The 21,718-nt window shown below is 41.6% G+C and overlaps 2 protein-coding genes across 9 annotated transcripts in view; one reads left to right on the top strand and one right to left on the bottom strand.

Moving 5' to 3' along the window:
• FANCC (FA complementation group C) overlaps nucleotides 1–21,718 on the bottom strand; it is a 267,168-nt gene that overhangs the window by 17,220 nt on the left and 228,230 nt on the right. For all 8 annotated transcript variants that reach the window (XM_058565471.1, XM_058565467.1, XM_058565468.1 and 5 more), the window contains 5 exons: nucleotides 13,852–13,904; nucleotides 12,421–12,520; nucleotides 5,919–5,994; nucleotides 3,497–3,578; nucleotides 947–1,121 (listed from right to left, as the gene is read on the bottom strand). In XM_058565471.1, the coding sequence (XP_058421454.1) occupies nucleotides 947–1,121; nucleotides 3,497–3,578; nucleotides 5,919–5,994; nucleotides 12,421–12,520; nucleotides 13,852–13,904 (486 nt within the window). The remainder of the gene's footprint in view (nucleotides 1–946; nucleotides 1,122–3,496; nucleotides 3,579–5,918; nucleotides 5,995–12,420; nucleotides 12,521–13,851; nucleotides 13,905–21,718) is intronic.
• Nucleotides 1–21,718, top strand: part of AOPEP (aminopeptidase O (putative)) — a 514,798-nt gene that overhangs the window by 378,447 nt on the left and 114,633 nt on the right. The window lies entirely within an intron of this gene.

Genomic DNA, 21,718 nt, shown 5'->3' with positions numbered 1-21,718 from the left:
ATTTCAACTTTTTAAATCCAAAAGTCTTTTTCTTCCCCCTGCCATGCAAGCCTTCAAACAAGTAAGATATACAGACATATCTGTACTGGTCTCTGCTTTTTTCCAACAACAGAAAACATCAAGCAAATAGGAGGACTGCTCTCTACATAAAGAAACCTGCTGCCTTTAATTATTAAAATCAGCAAAAAGCACTGGCACTTGAGGTTTTAAAAACCAGCAAATAAATGTTTGCAAGGGAGGTGCCAATGCTTTTAATCAAAGCATTGCTTCCTGTAATTATTATATGCCACATAAAATAACAACTGTCTTTGCCACAGATAGTTAGCCAGTCCTGTACTTAGCTGCTCTGTCATTTAGGAAATGACCAAGTGCTTTTTCAGAAGCTAAGTGGTTAATATCATGTGATTACTTTAGTAAGAGTTCTAAACAAAGCCAGTAATGTGAGGATCTGTTGACTGATCCAAGAAAGCAGTAAGTCAAGATGGAAGCAGACATGGCCCGGCCGCTGATCAGAGAGAGAGGACAAGCTCCTCGGAAGAGCGTCAGACCCTGCATGGCACTCCCTGGAGGACGCGGCCCCTGGGCCAGCGGTGTCTGCAAAGGAGGGCAGACGTGGCAGCTGAGTAAGAACAGATAAAACGACCTAGGGGACAGAAGAGAGGTGCCTCGTCTCCTCGGTGCTTCCCAGGAGAGCTGAGTGGCAGGGTCTGGTCTGCAGTGAACTCAGTGAAGGCAGGAAAACGCCTCCGACCATAAGCCCAGGACACATTCACTCATCCAGCGGGACACCTACATACTACCACAACAAGGGTTGGGAGCACTCAGTGCTTAGGTGCCTGGGGGGTTAGTGAAAGCCAAACCCACTACAGGGCCCCTTCCTGCAGGATCCTTTCAGCTCCAGCGAAACCAACGCTGAACGCCACACGCAGTGGGTCCTGCCACCCACCATGGTCTGTGCTCTCTGCTGACTCCCATCACGTGGTCTGTAGCTGAAGGCCAAGAGCCACAGCACGGCCTCAGGGGGTTCAGCTTCTGACATCAGTAACTGCTCAGCCGCAATATCAGCCCATCCTCCAAAGTGGATGAACAAAAACCAGCACTCAAAGGGGCCTCCGTAGGACCTGGAACAGAATCAAAACACATGGCAGCTGGGCAACTGATTTCTTTTTCCTTTTGGTTCTTAAAGCAACTGTAATTTTGTGAACGGTTGGCTAAATTGTTCTTATCCACTGAAGTACAACTTGCAAGGAATACAAGTTAGACTCAGAAAAATAGCTCACAATGCCACTCTGAACCCATTATAGGACCTTCAAAAGCATGCCTCTTAAAAGCCCATGTGCCTAAGGTCTTCAGACATTTAAATCTTTATATCCAGGGACCCTGAGTGAGTACAGGACTTTGAGAAGGGAAGATTTTGGCCCACGACCAACAGGAATGATGCAAGATGAGAACTGGCAGGCGTGCCTCTCTGCCTTGTGCGTGGCACGCACAGCTGGGCTGCCGTGCAGAGTGGGGCCTCCTGGCCACAAGGCAGCCACCCAGGTAGCTCCAGAGCAAGAAATGAGGGGACTCCCTGGGGTCCAGACAGAAACCAGAGAAGGGACATGGGGACGCAGGCAGAAACATGTGCTATTTCCTTTCTGACAAAACACAAGGTTCTGGTTGGTATTTTAGCAATTATGAATTTTTAATGAGCTGTATATTGTATTCTTTCCGTTTCACGCATACATCAATGCGGAAAAGTTAAAGCTTTTGTGAAGCCATCCTTTTGTCACACTGGGAACTGGGAGTTCCAATAGTTGTTTAAAGAGTAGACCCATTAATTTCGCACAGTAACAATCTCAGCAGTTTAAAATCTCCCCTGGAGAAAATGGACGACTGGCCGGAGATCAAGCTAGATCAGAACCTTCCTTCTGAACTGGGAAAGCTCCCAGAACAGCAAAGTTCTGGGCCCCTTCTACAGTGCTCTGTCTTTGTTGGATCTGGGTGTGTATTCCTCTGCGTGGCCCATGGAATCCCCTTGAGCACTGTGCTCACCTCCCCTGGTCACTGCTTCCTCCTGTCCAGGCCCTCCCTGAGAACATGTAAGGAATGTTCTGAAATCTAGCTTGCAGAACAAGGGAGAAAAAAGGAAGGAAGGGGAGTATTAATCTTACTCATTTGTCCCCAAAGAGGGAGAGCTAATGCTCCACGGGCCACGTTGATGTTGGGCTGGGTTTGTCCCAAAAGCAAGGAACAGGTTCCATGGCGTCTCTTCCTTGCAGACCTCAGGGATGAGTCAGCTGAGCAGCAGGGCTCTCTTGTGCTTCCTGCTCCTGAGTGGGCATCACCCCTGGATCACAGCTCATGGTCTGCCTGGCAGAGACGGGCCTGGCCATTCTCCTTCTTTTCTACCAATAACTGAGTGTGCAAGGCAGCCCCATGTGGCTGGCTGAGAAAATGCCTAAACCTGCTCCCAGACTCTCCCTGCCGATAGACCCCGAGGTCTAGTTCAGGCAGATCTAGGTTAGGTAGGACTCCCGTGAAGTTTTGGGTCTAGGTCCTGCTCTTCAACACAGACAACCAGAAAAGGTGCACATGGAGCTGCCAAGGTGTGGAAAGTCATTAATATGGCCAGTATTCTGATTCCCACTTGGCCGCCAGTTCTTTTTGTCTCTTCTATTGGTAAGCATCTTAGGGGAGGGGGGGTAGGAGTGAGTAACTGGCACCCAAACCTACATCAGTGATCATAAACATAAGAGCACCAACCATAATCTGTGATGGCTCAGTGATGAGATTACAAAGAATTTCAAGAGGGAAGAGTGGCAAAAGGAACATATAAAGACAGTCTTAGTAGGCTAGTACAGACAATGAATAAAATACTTAAACACTAAAAGCAAGCAAGTTAAGAGGAAGCCAAAGGGTGTTATGTTACACAGAACTTAGCAGAGCCTAAATGTCAATGCTTTTGGGAAAATAACACATACAAGAGGGTACCTAATACCATATGTTAGAAATTAATTTATGTTAGAATGGATTTTCAGTTTTAGATAAATATTTATTAAAAAGAGATGGAAAAAGAAACATTTCATCCTACTGTGCAGAAGTTTAGAATTTCCTTCCCTAGAGAGTAGAGAAGTAGAGAGAAAACCAAAGGACCAGAGAGGCACCTTTCTCCTGCATGGCTGGGGGTTTGCAGCATGTGGGCACTGCTCTTTTTCTAGGGTCTGTTCTTTTCACTGTTATGCTTGTATATTTCAAAACCTAATACCAGCCCTTCCTCCTGTAAATACATCTGTATGAGGTATTTACAGATGCACGGCTATTTATTCTGAGCTGCTCAAAGGGATGTGCGTGGCCGTGTGCTTCCTCCACTTCTCACTCAGCAATGTGCTTACCTATTTAGGGATGGTCACAGACCAACAATGCCTCTCCTGTCAGCCTTGCTCAAAGGGAAGACAGGGATCCAGAGAAACCACGTGAGAAGCAGACCTAAGAGTCGCCAGTGTTTGCTTACCCGTCAGTCTGGTCTTCAACTATCTCTCTGAGCTTTTCTGAAATATGTTTCAGTGACTGGTGCCACAGTCCCTGTGGGATATCTGTTGGTGGAGAGAGAAAGCAGAGGGAGCTGAAGAAAAGTCAAACCTATCAGGAATCGTCTGCAGCTAAGACCAGAAGAGATTTGGGGAAAAGGCCTTCCTTTCCTGGTCCATGGAACCCATACCATTGCTCTCATGCTGTTCCCAGCCAGTATCCATCTCATAGGCCTGAGAAGAAGGATCTGTCAGTGTTACACAGAACTAACTTCAAGGGCTCTTTGACTCCGATCCATGGAAGTAGACAGACTGCGCAGGCAGCCCCCCAGAGGATTTAGAAATGCTGTGTTGCAGAAGCCCTGGGTTTTTTTCTTTGCTACCTACCTACCCCATCACTAATAATTTGTGATTTCAAAATACATGGACACTGTAATAAAACAGTCAACAAGGAATTAGGAATGGCCTACCCAACTGTTTTTCTGATTGTTATGAATTCAGAATATGATTTCCGGTATATAGTAAAGAAAAGGCCAGAAAAATAAAAATACATGGGTATCATACAAACAAATGTCTTTTCTGGAATTAGTTTTTCTGGCTTCACAATTATCCTGTGGTCTTAAACATATCTGAGCATGTATATATCTGCAGTTCTGAACAACGTCTGAAAAAGGTTACCACATGTCCATGTAGTGATAGATTCTATAATTAAACACATAAGGAAGACAATGCAAGCGATAGAGTGGCTACTACTGCTCCACAAATGTTACAGATTAAAGAGCATGTCTTCTCTCTCCCTCCCCGGAATCCCAGAACTCTTGATCTGCAGCCTGTGAGGGCATTTTCGTTTTCTTCTTTGTACGAGCTGTTTAGATACTTATGTCCCCCTCCTTGTAGCTCCTGGATAGTCAGGGCTCATAAATGATCCATCTTTTATACCCCACAGGACTTTACAGTGAGCACAAAATCTATTTCTGATGCATAGAAGATTCTACTATTAAAAAAACACTGCAATTTGTGAATATAACATTCATTTTTTCCAAAAGTAATATGCAGAAAACTGTTCTAGGAACTACCATAGGAGGTTCTTGTACTTCTGCTTGAATTTACTTATTTATTTTTGGACATAAATCTAGGGCAATCACACAGAGGAAAAGGTAAACAGGCTGGGTTCATGCCCATAGACCACCTTCGTCTTCTGTTTATGGATTTCCAAACTTAAAAAAGAACAACTCCGATACTTTTTCTGGAGCTCACTCAGCTTCTCACGTGGGCTGACCTTAGTCTTTGTTGATCTGACTTCAGCTGTGAGGTGCACCCCTAGAAAGAATCACTAACTTTTCTGTCTGATTAAAGTTTTCCTGTTGTGTTCCCACAGGGTAAGTTTTGCAACACTGTTGAGCAGAGCTCCCACCAGGCCCATCAGCCCCTCCACCTCCAGCATCTGAGAGGACAGTGTCAGATGGGTCCCTCTGGGTGAGAACCTACGTCTTTTGGAAAAAGGAATAGGAATTTGGATTTTGTAAAATACTCTGAAACTTTGAATCATCTGCTTTTCTCAAATTAATCTACTTACTCAAGTCTCATGAAAAAGGCAGGCAAAACATGGCATAAAAAGGAAATATTATTATTATTGTTACTGTCATTTTCCTCTTTCCTCTTCTCTTTCCTTCCATGTCAGATAAGATGCCTTCTTCTACAGCAGAGTCTGTGCTTGTGTCAGTGTGCCCTTTTTCAGATTTCAGGCTTTCAGGAGAAGGATGTCTTTATTCTCTATTTCTGAAATGTTCCCTAAACACAAGTTCGCAGGCATGTTAACGGTCAGCACCAGTTGAATGAAGGATGGAATCATCACTTCCCTGACTGGATATGGCCTTTGGGAGGCTGGCAGATGAAATCAGAGAAGGCCATGGTCTAACACACTCACTGAATTCTTTCAAAAGCCTTCCCTTGGCTTGGTTGGGAGAAACTTCCCCTAAATTTCTTTGCCTTCATCCATCATTTTATCTTTTCTTCTGCAACAAGGGGCACAGAGTAGAAAGAATGAAATACAAATAATTGTACTGTTTTATTCTAACTCACCCAAGTCTTAGCCTGTTCCTGGCACCCAGGCAGATCCGCTGGCAACAACAGAGGCCTTGTATCATCTGGAACAGACTATCAAAACCTAACTAGAGGCATTTTTTTTCTTTTTCCTTTCTTTTGGTAAGTGATTATAACTGGGAAGTCAAGCAAATTCTCATATCAAAATCCACAGGATGTGAGACCCTGAGAGCTAAAGGGATATTAGTGATGACCATTCCATCTCCCCTGGTTATAGATCTGGAACTGGGAGGGAAAGGGTATGATTTGTCAGTGCTTTTTCCCAGAAATTATTTAATACAGGCAGAATCAACCTTCACGTACCTTTTGGGTGTTGGAGTAGCACCATGACAAGAGATGGAGAAGCATAAGGAAAGTAGGTCTTGAGTGCAAACTTTAGCTACAATAGAATAAAAAATTCAAAATGGCATGGACATTAGGATTAGAAAGGGTGTTAAGCAAACATAAAATCTTGCATCATCTGCCCAAAAAAGACCCACTAGTACTAACATGGTCAGAGTCTTTTCTTAAACATTTGTTTTAAAAAAACATGTTTTCAATAACTTTGTAAATACATTCCAGAAAAAAGAACCTTTTAAAATCACCTTCTGGAACTTCAGAAAAATAAAGTTATGCTCTTGATGTCCTTATATCAATTCTTTACCTCACATGAACCCAATTATACACATAAATCTTCTAGTGAAGTGAGAGTTTCCAAGGCAGTTGTGAGATGTTAAGTATTCCAGCACGGTTTTTTGGTGAGGAAGATTGACCCTGAGCTAACATCCATTGACAATCTTCCTCTTTTTGCTGAGGAAGATTAGCCCTGAGCTAACATCTGTGCCCTTCTTCCTCTATTTTATATGTGGGATGCTACCAAAACACGGCTTGATGAGCAGTGCATAGGTTGGCACCCGGGATCCGAACCAGCAAACCCCGGGCCACCGAAGCAGAGCACGCGAACTTAACCATTACACCACCAGGCTCCCAGCATGGTTTTTTAACAACAAAAAAAGCAGAAAACAACAATGGTGCTCACAATACTTTGAGAGCCAAAGTGCTATAGTGATCTATGCCTACGAAGGCACAGAAGCTTTGAAATACTTTTGTAAAAAATTGAGGTAAAATCTAGAAAAAGTTAAGTGCATGGGCTTTAAGTGTACAACTTGATGAGTTTTGGTAAATACGTAAATCTATGACCACCCCAGTCAAGACACAGAACATTTCTATTACCCTAAAAAGTTCCCTTGTGGCTCCACCCTACCCTGGCAACCAATATATTGATTTCAACAGGAGAGATTAGCTTTGCTTATTCTTGAATTTCATATAAATAGAATCAAAGAGTATGTATTCTTTTTTGTCTGGCTTCTTTGTTTTTGTTTCTGAGATTCATCCATGTTATTATGTATAAGTAGTTCACTCTTTTTTTATTGCTTAGAAATAGTCATTGTGTGAATATACCATAATCTGTTTATTCATTCTCCTATTGATGGACATTTGGGTTGTTTCCATTTTGAGGCTATTTTGAATAATGCTGCAATTAACATTCATATTTATGTCTTTTTGTGGACATGTGCTTTTAATTTTCTTGGGTAAATACCATAAAAATGGAATTACTGGGTCATGGAGTAGATGCTTGTTTAACTATATAAGAAACTGCCATACAGTTTTCCAAAGTGGTTGTACCATTTCACACTCCTACTAGCAATTTATGAGAATTCCAGTTGCTCCACATACAAACATTTGGTATTGTCAATCTTATTAATTTTAGCCTAGTTTCTAGTGGGTGTGAAATGTTACCTCGTTATGGCTTTACTATGCATTTTCCTGATGGCAAATATGTTGAACAATTTTCATGTGTTTATTGCCAACTTATATATCTTTTTTGAAGTGTGTATTCAAGTCTTTTTTGTCCACTTTTTAAAACTGAGTTGTTTCTTGGGGAATTGTAAGAGATTTTTACATATTCTGGACACAAGTTCTCTGTCAGATAAATGTATTGAAAATATTCTTTCCCAGCTGGTGGCTTGCTTTTTCATTTTCTCAACTATGTCTATCAAAGAACAGAAGTTTTTAATTTTGATGAAGTCTAATTTATCCATTTTTCTCCTATAGTTAGTGCTTTTTTGCATCCTTTCTAAGACATCTTAGATTATACTAATGTCAAAAAAGATATACAAAAATGTACAACCAAAATTTCACGTCAACTATTAAGACATCAATAAAAAAAAAGATATTCTCCTACGTTTTCTTCTAGGAGCTTTATAGTTTTAGCATTTATGTTGAAATCTATGATCCATCTCAAATTAATTTTTGTGTTTTGTGAGGTAGAGGTTCATTTTCTTCCCGTATGGATATCCAGTTGTTTCAGCACCTTACGTTGAAAAATTTCCTTTCCCCACTGAATTGCCTTGGCATCTCTGTCAAAAAGCAACTGACCATATATATATATGGACGGACTATATATGGATATCTAGATATCACTAAAGATATACTTCTGGACTCTACTCTGTTCCACTGATCTATGTCTATCTTTTTGCCAATACCTCACTGTCGTGATTACTGTAGCTTAAAGTCTTGAAATCAGGTAGCGTGAGTCCTCTGATTTTTTTCTTTTTGCTTTTGTTTTTCAAAATTGTTCTGGCTATTGTAGGTCCTTTGCATTTCAACATAAGTTTTAGAATCAGCTTGTCAATTTCTGCTTTGAAAAGTCTGCTGGGATTTTGACTGGGATCAATAGGTCAATTTGGGGAGAACAGGCATCTTAACTATTCATAAATATGGTTTCTCTCTTCATATTTAAGTTTTCTTTAGGTTTTTTTTTTTTTTTGCTGAGGAACATTTGCCCTGAGCTAACATCTGATGCCAATCTTCTTGTTTTTTGCTTGAGGAACATTTGCCCTGAGCTAACATCTGTGCCCATCTTCCTCTATTTTCTATGTGGGTCGCTGCCACAGCATGGCTGACAAGTGGTGTAGGTCTGTGCCCGGGATCCAAACCCGTGAACCCGGGCCGCTGAAGTGGAGCACGCCAAACTTAACCACGGGGCCAGCCCAGACTTTTCTTTAGTTTTGTTCAGCAATGTTGCGTAGTTTTCAGTGTAGAGGACTTATACACCTTTTGTTAAATTCACTCTTAGTATTTTATATGTGACTGGGAATTTGTCTACTTCTCTTTTTACTTCTGTCAGTTTTTGCTTCATGTATTTCGCAACTCTGTTATTAGGCACACATCCATTTACAATTGGTATTTCTCTTGGTGATCTGACCATTTTATCATTATGGAATGTCCCTTTGTGTCTCTGGTCAGACGTTTTGTCTTGAAGTCTGTTCCATGTGCTGCTAGCAGAGCCATCCCAGCCTTCTGGTGCTGACTCTTTGCATAGCATATCTCTTTCCTTCCTTGTACTTTAATTGATCTGTGTCTTTATAATTAGAAAGGGTCTCTTGAAAACAACATATAGTTGGGTCTTGGTTTTTTATCTAGTCTGACATTTTTGCCTTTTTACTAGTATATTTAGTTAATTTTCATTTAATTTTTGTAATTAATCTACTTGTTGGTATGTTTGGGTTTAGGTCTATCTTTTGATATGTTTTCTTTTGTCCCATCTGTTTTTTGTTCCTCTGACAGCCCACAGCTCAGTCTTTTGACACCTCAAATTAATCAGATTGTGCCTTGAGTTCTGGCCACCCCATGACCCTACTCAACCCCCTCCCATCACATGAGAGCCTGCGGGGGAAAGTTAGAAGAATACCCAATGTGGTTTCCTTTTTCAAGGCTTGAATCCCTTCCAGTTACTATCTGCTTTTTTGGTTGCTCTATAGTACCTTCAAATAGTTTTTAAAAAATATTTTGCTCAGAGTTTACAATTTTTATCTGTGGGAGATTTAGTCTAGTACATTATCAAACTCTGCCACTAGAACCTGAGCTGATTTGCTGTTTGTACTGAGCCATTATGCAAGTTCAGAAAAAGTGGCTTGTCACGACAACCTTAAGTTTTTGCTTACTAGTCCGAATGGGCACACTGATGGAGTGGCACTGTGCTCTCCAAATAAAACAAGGGTGAGAGGAAAGGACAAAAGGAGAATGAGAAGCACTGAAGATAAACATTTCTGACAATGGGAAAGAATGTGGATTAATGGGATTTCTCATAAACTGCTGGAGGGAATATAAATTGGCACAAACACGTATGAAAACACTTTGGCAGTAACTACCGAAGGTGAACTTTTGCATACCTAATAACCACCCTAAGTATATCTCCCAGAATGTTCAGAAATGTTTGTAAAAGAAAATAAAATCAGGAAACAGCCCCAGTGCTCACCACCAGGAAAATGGCTACATTGTGGCACACTTTCCCAATGGAGCACTACACAGCAACACCCCAAAATGCCACACACGACATAGTGAAATCTTGATAACATACTGAGTGGAAAAGCAAGGCTCAAAGACTGCATATGGTATGCTCCTCTCGTTTGTTGTTTATTTTATAAAACAACCACAAAGTAAAGAAAACATGGTTTAGGAAATCATATGTATACGATCAAACTGTTTTCAGAAAAAGCAAAGGAATGATAAACATAAATTCAAGACGGTGGTTCCCGGGGGGCTGAAAGCCAGGGCTATAGGATAGAGGAGGAGCACATGGATACATGTAAGTTATTACTAGTGCGCCAGGTCTTGTTTGGATGTAGGTTCATAGATATTCATTTTATTAAGAATGAATATATGAATGAATGAATAAAACACAGAAAGAAAAGAAGGTCATGCACGGACCAAATAGGACACAGGGCGTCATGCATCAAGAATTATGATTAATCTAAACATGGGCCCTCAGGAAGGCAGGGGATCAATGATGAGAATGGCCAGCAGTTAGAAAGGCAGGCAATCAGGAACAGCTTGGGAAGAGCAATGACATACATGTCTATGAAGGTATCTGCAAAGGGAAGAGGTTATTCCTCTCGTATTTTGGGCCCAAGGTGAGGGGCAATGAGTTCGTTTCTTTTTGGAGCCCTGCCCTGCCTTCCACCAGGACCCAGCGTATGCTCTCCACACCACCAGACACATGTAGCCTGGGCAGGGTACTATTCTAAATTAAAAGCAACTACAACTCCAGTCCAAATCCATAGTGCCCAAGGCCAACACAGCAACTCAGGAGCACAGCGGATTAAGAAAAACAGACTCAAGCTAACGCTGCAGAGCAGTACTTCTTTCACCAGTGTCCTCCACCCCAACGCAGGTGTGTTCCAGGAGCCAAAGGGGGCGTTTCTAGAGGTTGGCTCCTAACTGTATTTAGAATGTAAGGATTTAGAATTTAGAATCTAAATTGTATTTAGAATGTATTTAGAATATAACGAATGTACAGGGGAGATAAAAGATATTTATAATTATGCCTCAAAATAAGTGTGAGGGCCAGCCAGTGCCTTTCAGCAGAGCTCTCCTCCCAAATTCCAGGCAGGGTACCATTGATAATGTTGTTTGCCTACAGTCTAGCTAACTTCCCTAGGGAAAGAGAGGATGGGAAAAAATACTTCATAAATATTTATCATTGCCTCAAAAAGCAGAAACATTTGCTAAAACCTGAGGGTTTCTTTGGCGTAGGGGTATGGGATTTTAGTAGAGCCGAGCATCACAGCCCTGCTCTCCTCAGTCAAACTGCAGAAAGCATCACAGGGACCATGAGGCACCTCACAGGAAGCTGCAGGAGACCCAGGCACTAGACCAGGCAAAGCACCACAGAAATGTTAGGTCTGTGGCCATTAGAAGTACAGGCCAGTTAAAATGCCTGAAGGCGAAAGCTCTCTGGTAGAAAGGTTCCTGTTGCACACGGTGCCTCTGCCGATGGGGCCCCGCAGTGCAAGTCTTCCCGCAGGCCCCCAGGCCCGGCTTCTTGCTTACTGATTGCGTCCAACTCGCACCTCTTGGTCACTGCCATTCCCAGCTCCTCTTCTACAATTATTCAAATCTCTCCTTGTTGCTCTCACTACCTCCTTTCTCTCTTGGAATCCAATTCACATTGGGGTCTCTGATAAGGAATGGAAACTCTAATAATTAAGAATGTGCAGTATTATTTTGTAAGAAGTGGCATTTCCTTCTTAGCACATGCCACACAGACTCCAGAATACCTATGGCTGACTTAGGAGGAGCAGAGTCCTGTTCAACAGACAGCATACAACAAAGGCCTGGAAAACTCATCCTCCAGGGCAGCACATGCTGGCCTGACAGAGTTCGCTGACACAACAGTAGATAAATGCTTCTGGGTACCAGGGCAGAGGGCAGACAAGAACTATCCTGACTTATTTCCAATTAAAATGGTTTTCTGGCCCAGTGGCATAGTGGTTAAGTTCGCGTGCTCCGCTTCAGCGGCCTGGGGTTCGCAGGTTCGGATCCCGGGTGTGGACCTATGCACCACTTATCAAGCCACGCTGTGGCAGGCGTCCCACATATCGAGTAGAGGACGATACGCATGGATGTTAGCCCAGGGCCAATCTTCCTCAGCAAAAAGAGGAGGATCGGCAACAGATGTTAGTTCAGGGCTAATCTTTCTCATATAAAATTAAATAAATAAAATAAAATGAAATAAAATAAAATAAATAAAGTAAAATAAAATAAAATAAAAAATAAATAAAATAAAATAATAAAATAAATAAAATAAAATAAAATAAAATGGTTTTACCTTTGCTGGGGCATTCATTTGGAAGCTTTCTTCATGAGCTAAACAGTCTATCAAAATCACTGAAAATAAAGTGCTCCTTTCTGGTGATTAGCCAAATACTCTTAACAGCATTTTTTTCTCTGGGGAATGAATAATATATGCAATATAACAAACCTGTTTCTTCTCTTTTCCCAGAGCTTCTAAGAAGCACCATGTAAACACCTGAATGGTGGCCAGTACTTCTGGGGCTCCGTCGGTTTCCAGGAGTGCGTACCTGAGCAATGCAAAGCCAGATCATAACATATTTAATGATTATCTGCAAACGTGAACCTGAATTGTAAAAGGGAAGAGTGGAAACATGCATTTTGTGCTATAAGCTTCAGCAGTATCTCAGCTCATCAGATTTCAGTCCTTGTGTGAAAGCACTAGAAATTTGTCACTCCTTTTCAAATACTTTCTACAGTTGCAATGTGCAGAGCACCCTTCCTTGGTTTTTAAATTATTAACCACTGCAGATCCCTTCCACATAGGCCCGAATGCTCTTTACAAATATTTGCACACTGTATGCTTGGACGTGCAACATCAACAGACCTTTTGCTTTTTCAAATGGAGAAAGAGCTGCCCAAGGGGGTAAAATGGCTCAGCCAAATCCACCCAGCAAAGTGGTGGAAGAATCTGCGTGTACCTGGTTTGGTTTCCATGCATTTTCATACAACTAACTTTTCTTTATGTTTAAACAAAAAAATCAACTCAAATTTTGCTAGCTCCAACTAAAAACAGCATTCTGATTTCTTATTTCTGTGCTGATGTAGTTTAAAGTTGGTATGTTTCAAGACCAACCCAAGTGCTAGGTTATTTGCTGTTGTAAAAATTCCTTTCCCCAGTGTCTGCTGTCTGCCCAGGGGCCTCTACTCTGAGTGTGAGGGGGCTGGAGGTAGAGAGAGGGTGGATACCCTGGCTGAACCAGCACCCAGGAAAGAGGCTAGAAACCTTCCCCAGGTGACGAGCTCCCCAAGAGTGGTTCAGTCTCCCACTAACTGCCAGCCATAACCCAACCTGGTGTCCAGTGGTCTCCTCTTCTCTTACCATCTGTAAATCCAATGCATTTCCCAAGGAGTACTCGTATTTGCAAAATAAAAATTAATGTGTTGTAAGATAACACAACATAGTTGATTGTGCCTTTCAGAAGAGCTCTTTCAGAATGGCATTATTTATTTATTTTTCTCCGTTTTCCTTAGCTTTCAAATCCTTTAAAAAGATTGGTCAGCCCTCATGTGGTGAAGGGAGTACACTGCTACCCTTTATTTTGAACTGAGAAAAATCCTACATGAATATTTAATGATTTAATATCTAATTCAATTCTGCTTTTCTACCATTATTAATAGAATTTTAAAAGGTTAAAAAAAGAAGCTATCTTAATCTTAGGCATTGGCTTTTAAATATATACTAACATTTGGGTTTTACCAAAAAGCTCAGAGGGGTAAGAATAGAATCAGAAACTAATTTCTTCATGGTACAGCCAGAGACTACCACAAAATTTTTTCTTCATATTTGGAAATTGAGCATTTTTAGATCAATAACTAGCAGAAACAGCACAACTTTTACCTGAACATTTCATCCACAATTCTGAATATGGCAGGGTGGCAGGCTGCTTCAGGCTGTAAAGAAAAAGACCATGAGAAAGTAAAATATCAGAAGCATTTCTTCAGTAACAACTTGCTGCTATCAGGCAAATGAGTTGTCCAGAAGTGCTGGTGTCTAGAAAATGGGCATATTCCTTTGGGTTAGAAAAAAGTACCACCAGTGCATGGAAAAAACCCTGCATACAAACGCAAACAGTGGTTCTCTTGGGGCAAAGGGATTATGGACAAACTTTATTTCCTCTTTATACTCCTGTATGTTCCACATTTTCTATAATAAGCCCATATGATCCAGAAAAAAGGGTCAATAAGTGTCATGGAAAATTTAAAAAACACCTTCTACCAGCACGCTGTAGTGAGGACACAGTCTGCCTGCGTTGCTAGTTTGACGTAATATGCTCACGTGCCTGACCTCCTCACATGGCCTAGAAGTGTCTCAAGGTCAGATCTGGGCCGCTCTCTTTTCATTCCTGATTACTAGGTAAGGAGTACATAATAATTTAGAATTATTACTGAAGAAGGCAGTGACCACTACCACGCTGGACTAAATACCATACCTTAGTGCACTATGAATTTAGCAGCTTAAATTATTTAAGATGAAAAGAAGGTTAATGAAAAAAAATAAAGACACTGTCATCTTGAATAATGAAAGCCATCTGATTTATTCTGAGAATATTTTTTTGAGAGTTTTTGATGGTTTAAATCTGCATAAGCTGACCTACTGTGGCCTGTGTGGGGCTTCAGTGGGCCTGACCCAGGCTCCACATCTTTTTGGCCAGAACGTAAAGCCAGAGGAAAATGCCATTTGTTTCTAAAACAGATATTTTACAGTAACATCCAAATGTTAGTGGATTAGGCTCTATAGAGAATTTCTTCTAGTCATATTGCGCTTGATAGGATTAGCTTTGGGAAACATTTTGTCATAGCACTCTCAATAAGAAAAAAGAGAAAAGGTTAGGCTTTGCCTCTGAGGTTTTCCGGACCACGCTGAAGAAAGAATGGCGCCTATCTCAACGGACTTGCTTTTCCACACTGGGTCTGCGCTGGCGTTCTGAGTTTAACATTGAACGTGTGCCATCTAGCGTTCACAGGCTGCCATGAGAGACTGTCACAGAAGGCTGTGGCGAGAGCATTACCACTTGTTAAAGTGGTGGGATGATTTCCTTTTAACTATTTGAAGAGACAGATTTGTGACTTGGAAGTTAACAAATCTCTACTCTTTAAGTAGAGTGATCCACACTCCCTAATCCTTCACTGATGTGCATTTTTATCCAAAAGAAACCAACTAAAAATTCTCATCAATAACTTCATTATGCACTCAAGAAAGTAACTGGGCAGAATCACAGTTCAACAGAAGAGAGGCAGGGTATTTCTTGGCTTTGATCTCAGTCAAGTCAGTTAACCTCCCTGCTTCTCAGCCTCACTGTAAATAATAACAGTTTTTAAGAGGTCACTGGATATATGCCCAGAAAAATATCATAAAAGTTTCTATGCATTTATAATAGAAAAATCCAACAAGAAGGGAAAAGCAAACTGCATGTCTTGAAGAAATGTGATTCATCAAATTTGCCAGAACAGTCTTCCCAAGTTTCATATATAGACAATATGCCTCTTGAATAAGAGTATTTAAGACCAAACAACACTGCCACATGCCCACGGGCAGACACACAGAGCCTGAAAATGTACTGGTAGAAAACCAAAACTGAAAACGGTAAACAGAACCATTCCTTTTGTTCTAAATGGCCTAACTACCCCAGAGACACTCTATCAATTAGAAACCATTAGAAAATCATTCAATACTAATTACAGGGATTTCTGAATACCAAAGAAAAGGATGACCCATTGTGTAGAACAGAGCTACCATGAACATCAAGGGGGGAAGCAAGAAAGTCTAACTCAATTTGTTAAAAGAGTCGACTAGAGCTTGGACATACTTTTCTTTCATGCAGAAACATGCTCAGAACAGCTCAATCCAATATTTTAAATGTCTCCACACTGTGTGGAATCTGCCCCTCAATGTTGATGGACTCTCAGACTTTTTTCTGTCCAAACGCTCACACCTCTGGTTGCTCTCAACCTGCTTTCACAACGCGTTTTATCTCTTAAAACAGGTAAGATGGCAGGAGCCAGGGAACCCTGCTGAAACAGCAATGGCAGAGGTTTTGGTTTTAAAGCTGGTCTCCCTGGCCATCCCAGAGCTGTGAACAGCTCTTTCTCACTCACAGCCTTTACTGATGGTTTTTAAAATGAGCCTCTTTACACTGCCCGAGCACATAATTTCAGGGTCAGTGAGTCCCCTGGTGAAGCTGGGAGTGCTCACAGGCCAGGCATGCGTCCAAGTGACATTGAATCACAAAAGCAAATTTAAGCTGCTTTTCTTATCAAGGGAATCCTCCCAAAAGAATTAACGTCTTAATTTATGCTTCTTTGGAAGCCATAAATTTTCCCCCTAAAGAAGAGGCAAACATTTGACTCCTCTGTGTCCTGTTTTATTTGTAAAATGGGACCCTACAGTCACACACCACAGGCTACTATGCAACCAGAGCTCCGGACCCAGCTCTGAAGCCCCACAATCTGGGCAATTATCTTTTCTATAAAAACGAGGAAAGAAAAGGAAATCTGTCTTGGGTTCCATCTGTTTGTCTGTTTTTCTCCATCCTACTAAAATCTGTTCCTTCTCAAGCTCTTCTCTTCTCCATCTGGCCCAGCGATGTCCATGTACAGGTTATTTCAAGTCTAGGGAAACTATGTCATCAGGAGGCCATCAATAACATGAGTTGTGCCCTCCTTGTCTCCCCTCACGCTGCCCCAGTCCCTTTACTGAATGTCAGAGGAGAACGGAGATGATGATGGAGCGCTCCAGACTCTGGCCTCCTTTTCTCATGGCCCAGATTGTTCTGTTGGGTGTGCATCTCCTCCCCATATCCCATAACTACCCAGAACTGCATTGTTGATCTCCTCTCTGCCTAGAAGGACAGCTCATTCCTATCCCTCAACAAAACAAGAAAAGAGAAAGTCAACACAGAAGAAATGTGCAGTGGCCATGTTCTCTAGGCCTGCATTGTGGGAGAGGCGAGGGAGAGGCCAGCTTGTCACTCTGTACCAGGAACTGTACAAATAACACTGATGCTCGCTCTCTGCCCTTGATGGCTAATCTGTTATTTTCATCCTGATTCATCAATGATTATTACAAGGCACATGCCACTTGAAAGAGGCCTGAGAACAGGGAAGAACAGAATTCTGAGGAAGAAATCTTTCCTTTTATTTTTTATCATTTTCTGATTCTGTGTGTGTGCGAGAGAGAGAGAGAGAATATGAGAGGCGGAGAAAGAGAGAAAATGTAAACTAGAAAGGGAAATTATACTGTGATTTGAGGCAATTCACAGACAAAAGTGAATGCCTCTTATAAAAAATAAAAAGGAGTAAAGAAACAGAAAAAAAACTTCTCAAGTCTTTTTCACTTATCACCCTTCCTAGTTATTTTTTCCTAGGAAATAAAGAGGGAGACTGCAGTGAGAAATAAGAAGCTGAAGTTCAGTAAGCCTGGAACAGATTCTCCTTCATAGTCTACTTTAACGTAGCTTCAATATTTTACTCAGGAATGGTCATTTGTTTAAAAGAAATGGCTGATGAGAAGCTTTCCCTCCAGTTTACCCACCAGCTGGCAATCCCATCCCACTGTGTAGCCAACTCTTCCAAACCACTGCGCGCCTGACATGAGGAGCCCTGTGTTAACATATGTATATAAATTAAAGGGTGACTATATTCATCAAAAAAAAATTTTGTTCTTAAAGTCGATTCTTCATAAGATTCATTTTAACAGTCAACTCCTTTATTGAGTTCAAAAGCAATTTAGTTTTTAACAAAATCTACTTGTATAAAAAACCTTTACGTCTATCATGTAAAATAAGGCACCTTTATAAATATGTATTTTTTATTATGTCATTTTCTTCTCTTCTACTTTCAAAATACTAAACATAAGACTATAAATATCCCTTTTACATTTTAGAATCTATTTTGTCTCAAAACATTCAAATTTCCTTCAACAAATTTGAGCTTGGAAAAATCATTCTTTTTAATCTTTACCAGACGTTGTTTATACTACATGCAATTTTTTTCAGTACTCCATAATGTAATTATTGTTTAATTAGTGATAAATCTGTCATTTCTGGGCTTTAAAAAAAAAAAAACTTAACAAGTACCAAATGTACTTTTGTGTTTTAAATTTACGCGCGCTCTCTGAGGGCACTGACGCAGGACGCTGGCTCCGGGTGCTGAGCAAACTCCCCCCAGTCTGAAGGTCCTCTTTCTAGCCTCCCCCAGTGGCCTCCCTCCAGTTAGCTTGTGCAGCCTGAACAGGAAGACAGCTCCTCAACCGCTGCTGCCTCTAGGCTCAGCCTCCCGGTAACCTCCCAGGGCGACCACTGCCCTGTTTTTGTTTGTTTTTTTTTTCCCCCTCTCTCCCTTCATCTCTGACTGGTTGCAAAGTGCTGCATCCCCAACGGTGAAAACAGAACTTGCCATCTGGGCCTCTCTCCTTACAGAGACAATGCTGGGGGATCTGGTGCCTCCCTGAGGTCGATACTGGAAAGTGCAACTCCTGTCAGAGACGCAGATTCTTCACCTCTCAGCCACAAGCAAAAGCCACCATCACACTTTCCTATTTGACCACTGCTAAATTATCTATTTCAGCTTTTGTTAAATTACATGCATCACATTAAAGAGCTCAAAAAAGAAATGCTTAAAAGGCCACTAATGAAAAAGCAGGAAAAGAAAACCCTAGAAGATTAGTAAGAAGTTATTCAAGCACAGAAAACTGACATCATCCAGGATGTGGAGTTAATTCTTCAGTATAATCTTTTACTAAAGGGGAATTGTGTTTGGAATTTTGTGTAAAGGATGTTTCTTTTTCTTTTTGAAGGGGCTACGATTGCTGTGTGGAGAATGAAGACGACGACCCATCCAATCTCATATCAAGGCGGTCATGGAGGACACTGAGATACCTGCCTGTTTTTTATTCTTAAGCTTTTATTAGATCAAGAATAATTTCCCCCCAGCTTTACTGAGGTATACTTGACAAGATAAAAGAACTAATTTTAATTGAGTTATGAAACTTTCAGTACGAGAGAACGAGGAGTGTTTTCTCACTTAAAATCTGAATAAACAAAAACAAAAACCAACCTGGCATCCCTTCCCCTCTCCCTGCTCCCTCCTCTGCTCCCTGCTCTTTTGTGGGCAAATCTGTCTGTAAAGGCAAGGGAGCAGCTCCTCTGGACTCAGCTTGAGGGGCAGGCGGCACGTGGGGTCAGCCGACGAAGGAGCGAATGAGAGGGCATGGGAACCAGGACACATCCCAGTCCTGGCATGCCGCAGGGCAGCCAAGCACATTGCCACCCTGCCACCCAGCCAGCACTTTTCATTCAAATGTAGAATATAAACAATAGCTTTCCGGGCTCCACAAACACAATTGTAACTGGAAAACATAACATCCTTCTGATTCAGGGCGAGCCAAACAGCGCCAAGAAAGCTGCATAATTAGCAAGTGGCTTTCATTGCTTTTGGTGAAATCAGTTTTTAAGGTCAGGTCTGAAGCTATGGACTATGGTCTTCCAGTGCCTGCTCTGTCAAGGGAAACACAAGACTATCTGCTTTTGAAAATTGTCAGTCTGCACAGTAAATGACAAACTGGGGTGAATAACACAATTTATTTAGGAGCCACCAAATGCAGCAGGTGGCCATGCACTTGGGGGCAGTCCAGCCCATGGAAGCCAAAGGGTGAGTCTCAAAAGTAAACAAGTTTTAAAAACTTTATTTTAGAAGTCAAAAACATATATGCATTTAGAACTCAAGTGATATTAGATTAGCACCTTATTATCCACAAGTCTTAATGGAAAATGCCAGGCCTCTGAGTCCCTGAGAGGCTGAGGAACATTTGGGGAGATCATTTCACTTTGTACAACCTGTACCACACTTTTATCTTTTGTTTTTGTAACATTTTGGTAACTATAGAATTTCCAGGGCTAATTCTGGATAGTCCCAAGAGATGGAAACATAATTAACAGTGCTCCATATAAAATACAAGTTACATAGACCATCACACTTTAATTACTCTCAGAATCCAACTCTAATGTAACAGGCATCAAGTTTCTTCTGGAGGAAAGCACAGCAGTCCCGTGCTGAGTCTTCAAGATCTCTCTGATACTTCTGCATGGGCCTGTCACTGCCCCAAGATACTGTGCTGAGATAAATGAATCAGATGATGCAATTAGGAAGCAGGTTCTTCAGGTTACCCTTCTAATCACTCAGTCACGTCACAGGCCTATTCCAGCCCGCTTGGTTTTCTGACACTGCAGGCCCAGATGCCTAAACAGGACAGCCCACGCCAATCAGGGACTTCTAGCTCTGTATTGTAATTACCTTCTTGAACCATAAGGCACAGAGAGGTCACATCCTGCCAGTGCCACAATAAATTAAACCAAATAACACCCTCTGGAATCCCCCTTTAACCATCATGGAAGCTCTGAACCCTTACACACATGATCCTGATAAACACTTTTGTAAATCAACTGACTTCGAAGCAGTTTGACTGGGGGAGAGTATTCTAAACTATACACTGGAAACTGAAGGTTATACACTGCAATGTTTAACAGTGCTTTCTCTCTCTCTCACTCGCCTCGCCGCGATGCCGCGATGTCCTGTGTTTGCTGAAGTGCTGCTCAGGCCTGAGGGCCACAAGTTAAAGAGGACGTGGAGAAGGTTCAGAAAAGAACCACAAGGTTGTGAAATCAAACCAACTTAGAAAAGTTGATGGAACTGAAATTTTTCTATATGGAAAAGACTTAAAGAAAATTTAATCAGGACCTTGAAAGCAAAGAAATAGCTTAGTTACTATATTTTGCCACCGAAAAAGGACCAGAGAAAATTCAATTATAGCATGTACATTTAAGTTAGAAATAAAGAGATTTACCTGATAATAAAGGTAATACTTGGAATGGGCTCCTAGGGGGCTTCTCACAGCCTTTATTTTAAATTTTATTGCAATTATTTATTTATTTTTTTTTTGGTGAGGAGGAGTGGCCCTGAGCTAACATCTGTGCCCATCTTCCTCTATGTTGTATGTGGGATGTCAGCACAGCATGGCTTGATGAGCAGTGTGTAGGTCCACACCCGGGATCCAAACCCCTGAACCTTGGGCCGCCAGAGCACGTGAAGTTAACCACTACGCCACTGGGCCAGCCCATATTGCAATTATTTTCATAAAAGGTGCATTCTTATTTCTTGACTTAATATGCAACTCTTTTGAATGGTGAGGTCAAGTAGTAATTTTCCTTAAAAACACTCTCTTTGGGCTCTCTCACTCTTTATATCTATCTTCCTTCCTTCCTTTCTTTTTTTCCTATCAAACACTGTAAACTTCAAATCAATTGGCTTCACCTAACTTTCAGGTGAAAGCAGCATGGCCACTGGCGCCTCCAACACTCTCCATAGTCACCTGGGAGGCCCCAGAACGGGAAGGCAGAGAGGAGCCCAGGAAGTAAGGGAGAAGGCAAACACAATCACACGTGTGAGCTGGTGGAGAATGTTTGAGACCTATAAAGAGAAATAGGATATAGGAAGAAGGCAACTGATTAAATTATGATTCCCTTACAAGTGTCCAAATTGAAAGAGAAAGAAAGAAAACAGGAAGTTCGAACTGAATTAAATAAACAGAAGGTGTCTGGGAGGTGGGGGTTATGTAAACTCGGCCAACCTCAGAGCACTCCATGCACAGGGCTTCAGCTGCCCCAGTCTCAGCTCAGTGGGGAAGGTGAACACTCTCTCCTACCATTTCC

The sequence above is a fragment of the Diceros bicornis genome, chromosome 22, assembly GCF_020826845.1.
Source record: "Diceros bicornis minor isolate mBicDic1 chromosome 22, mDicBic1.mat.cur, whole genome shotgun sequence".
NCBI classification, from domain to species: domain Eukaryota; kingdom Metazoa; phylum Chordata; class Mammalia; order Perissodactyla; family Rhinocerotidae; genus Diceros; species Diceros bicornis.
This window is presented reverse-complemented; position numbering and strand designations above follow the sequence as displayed.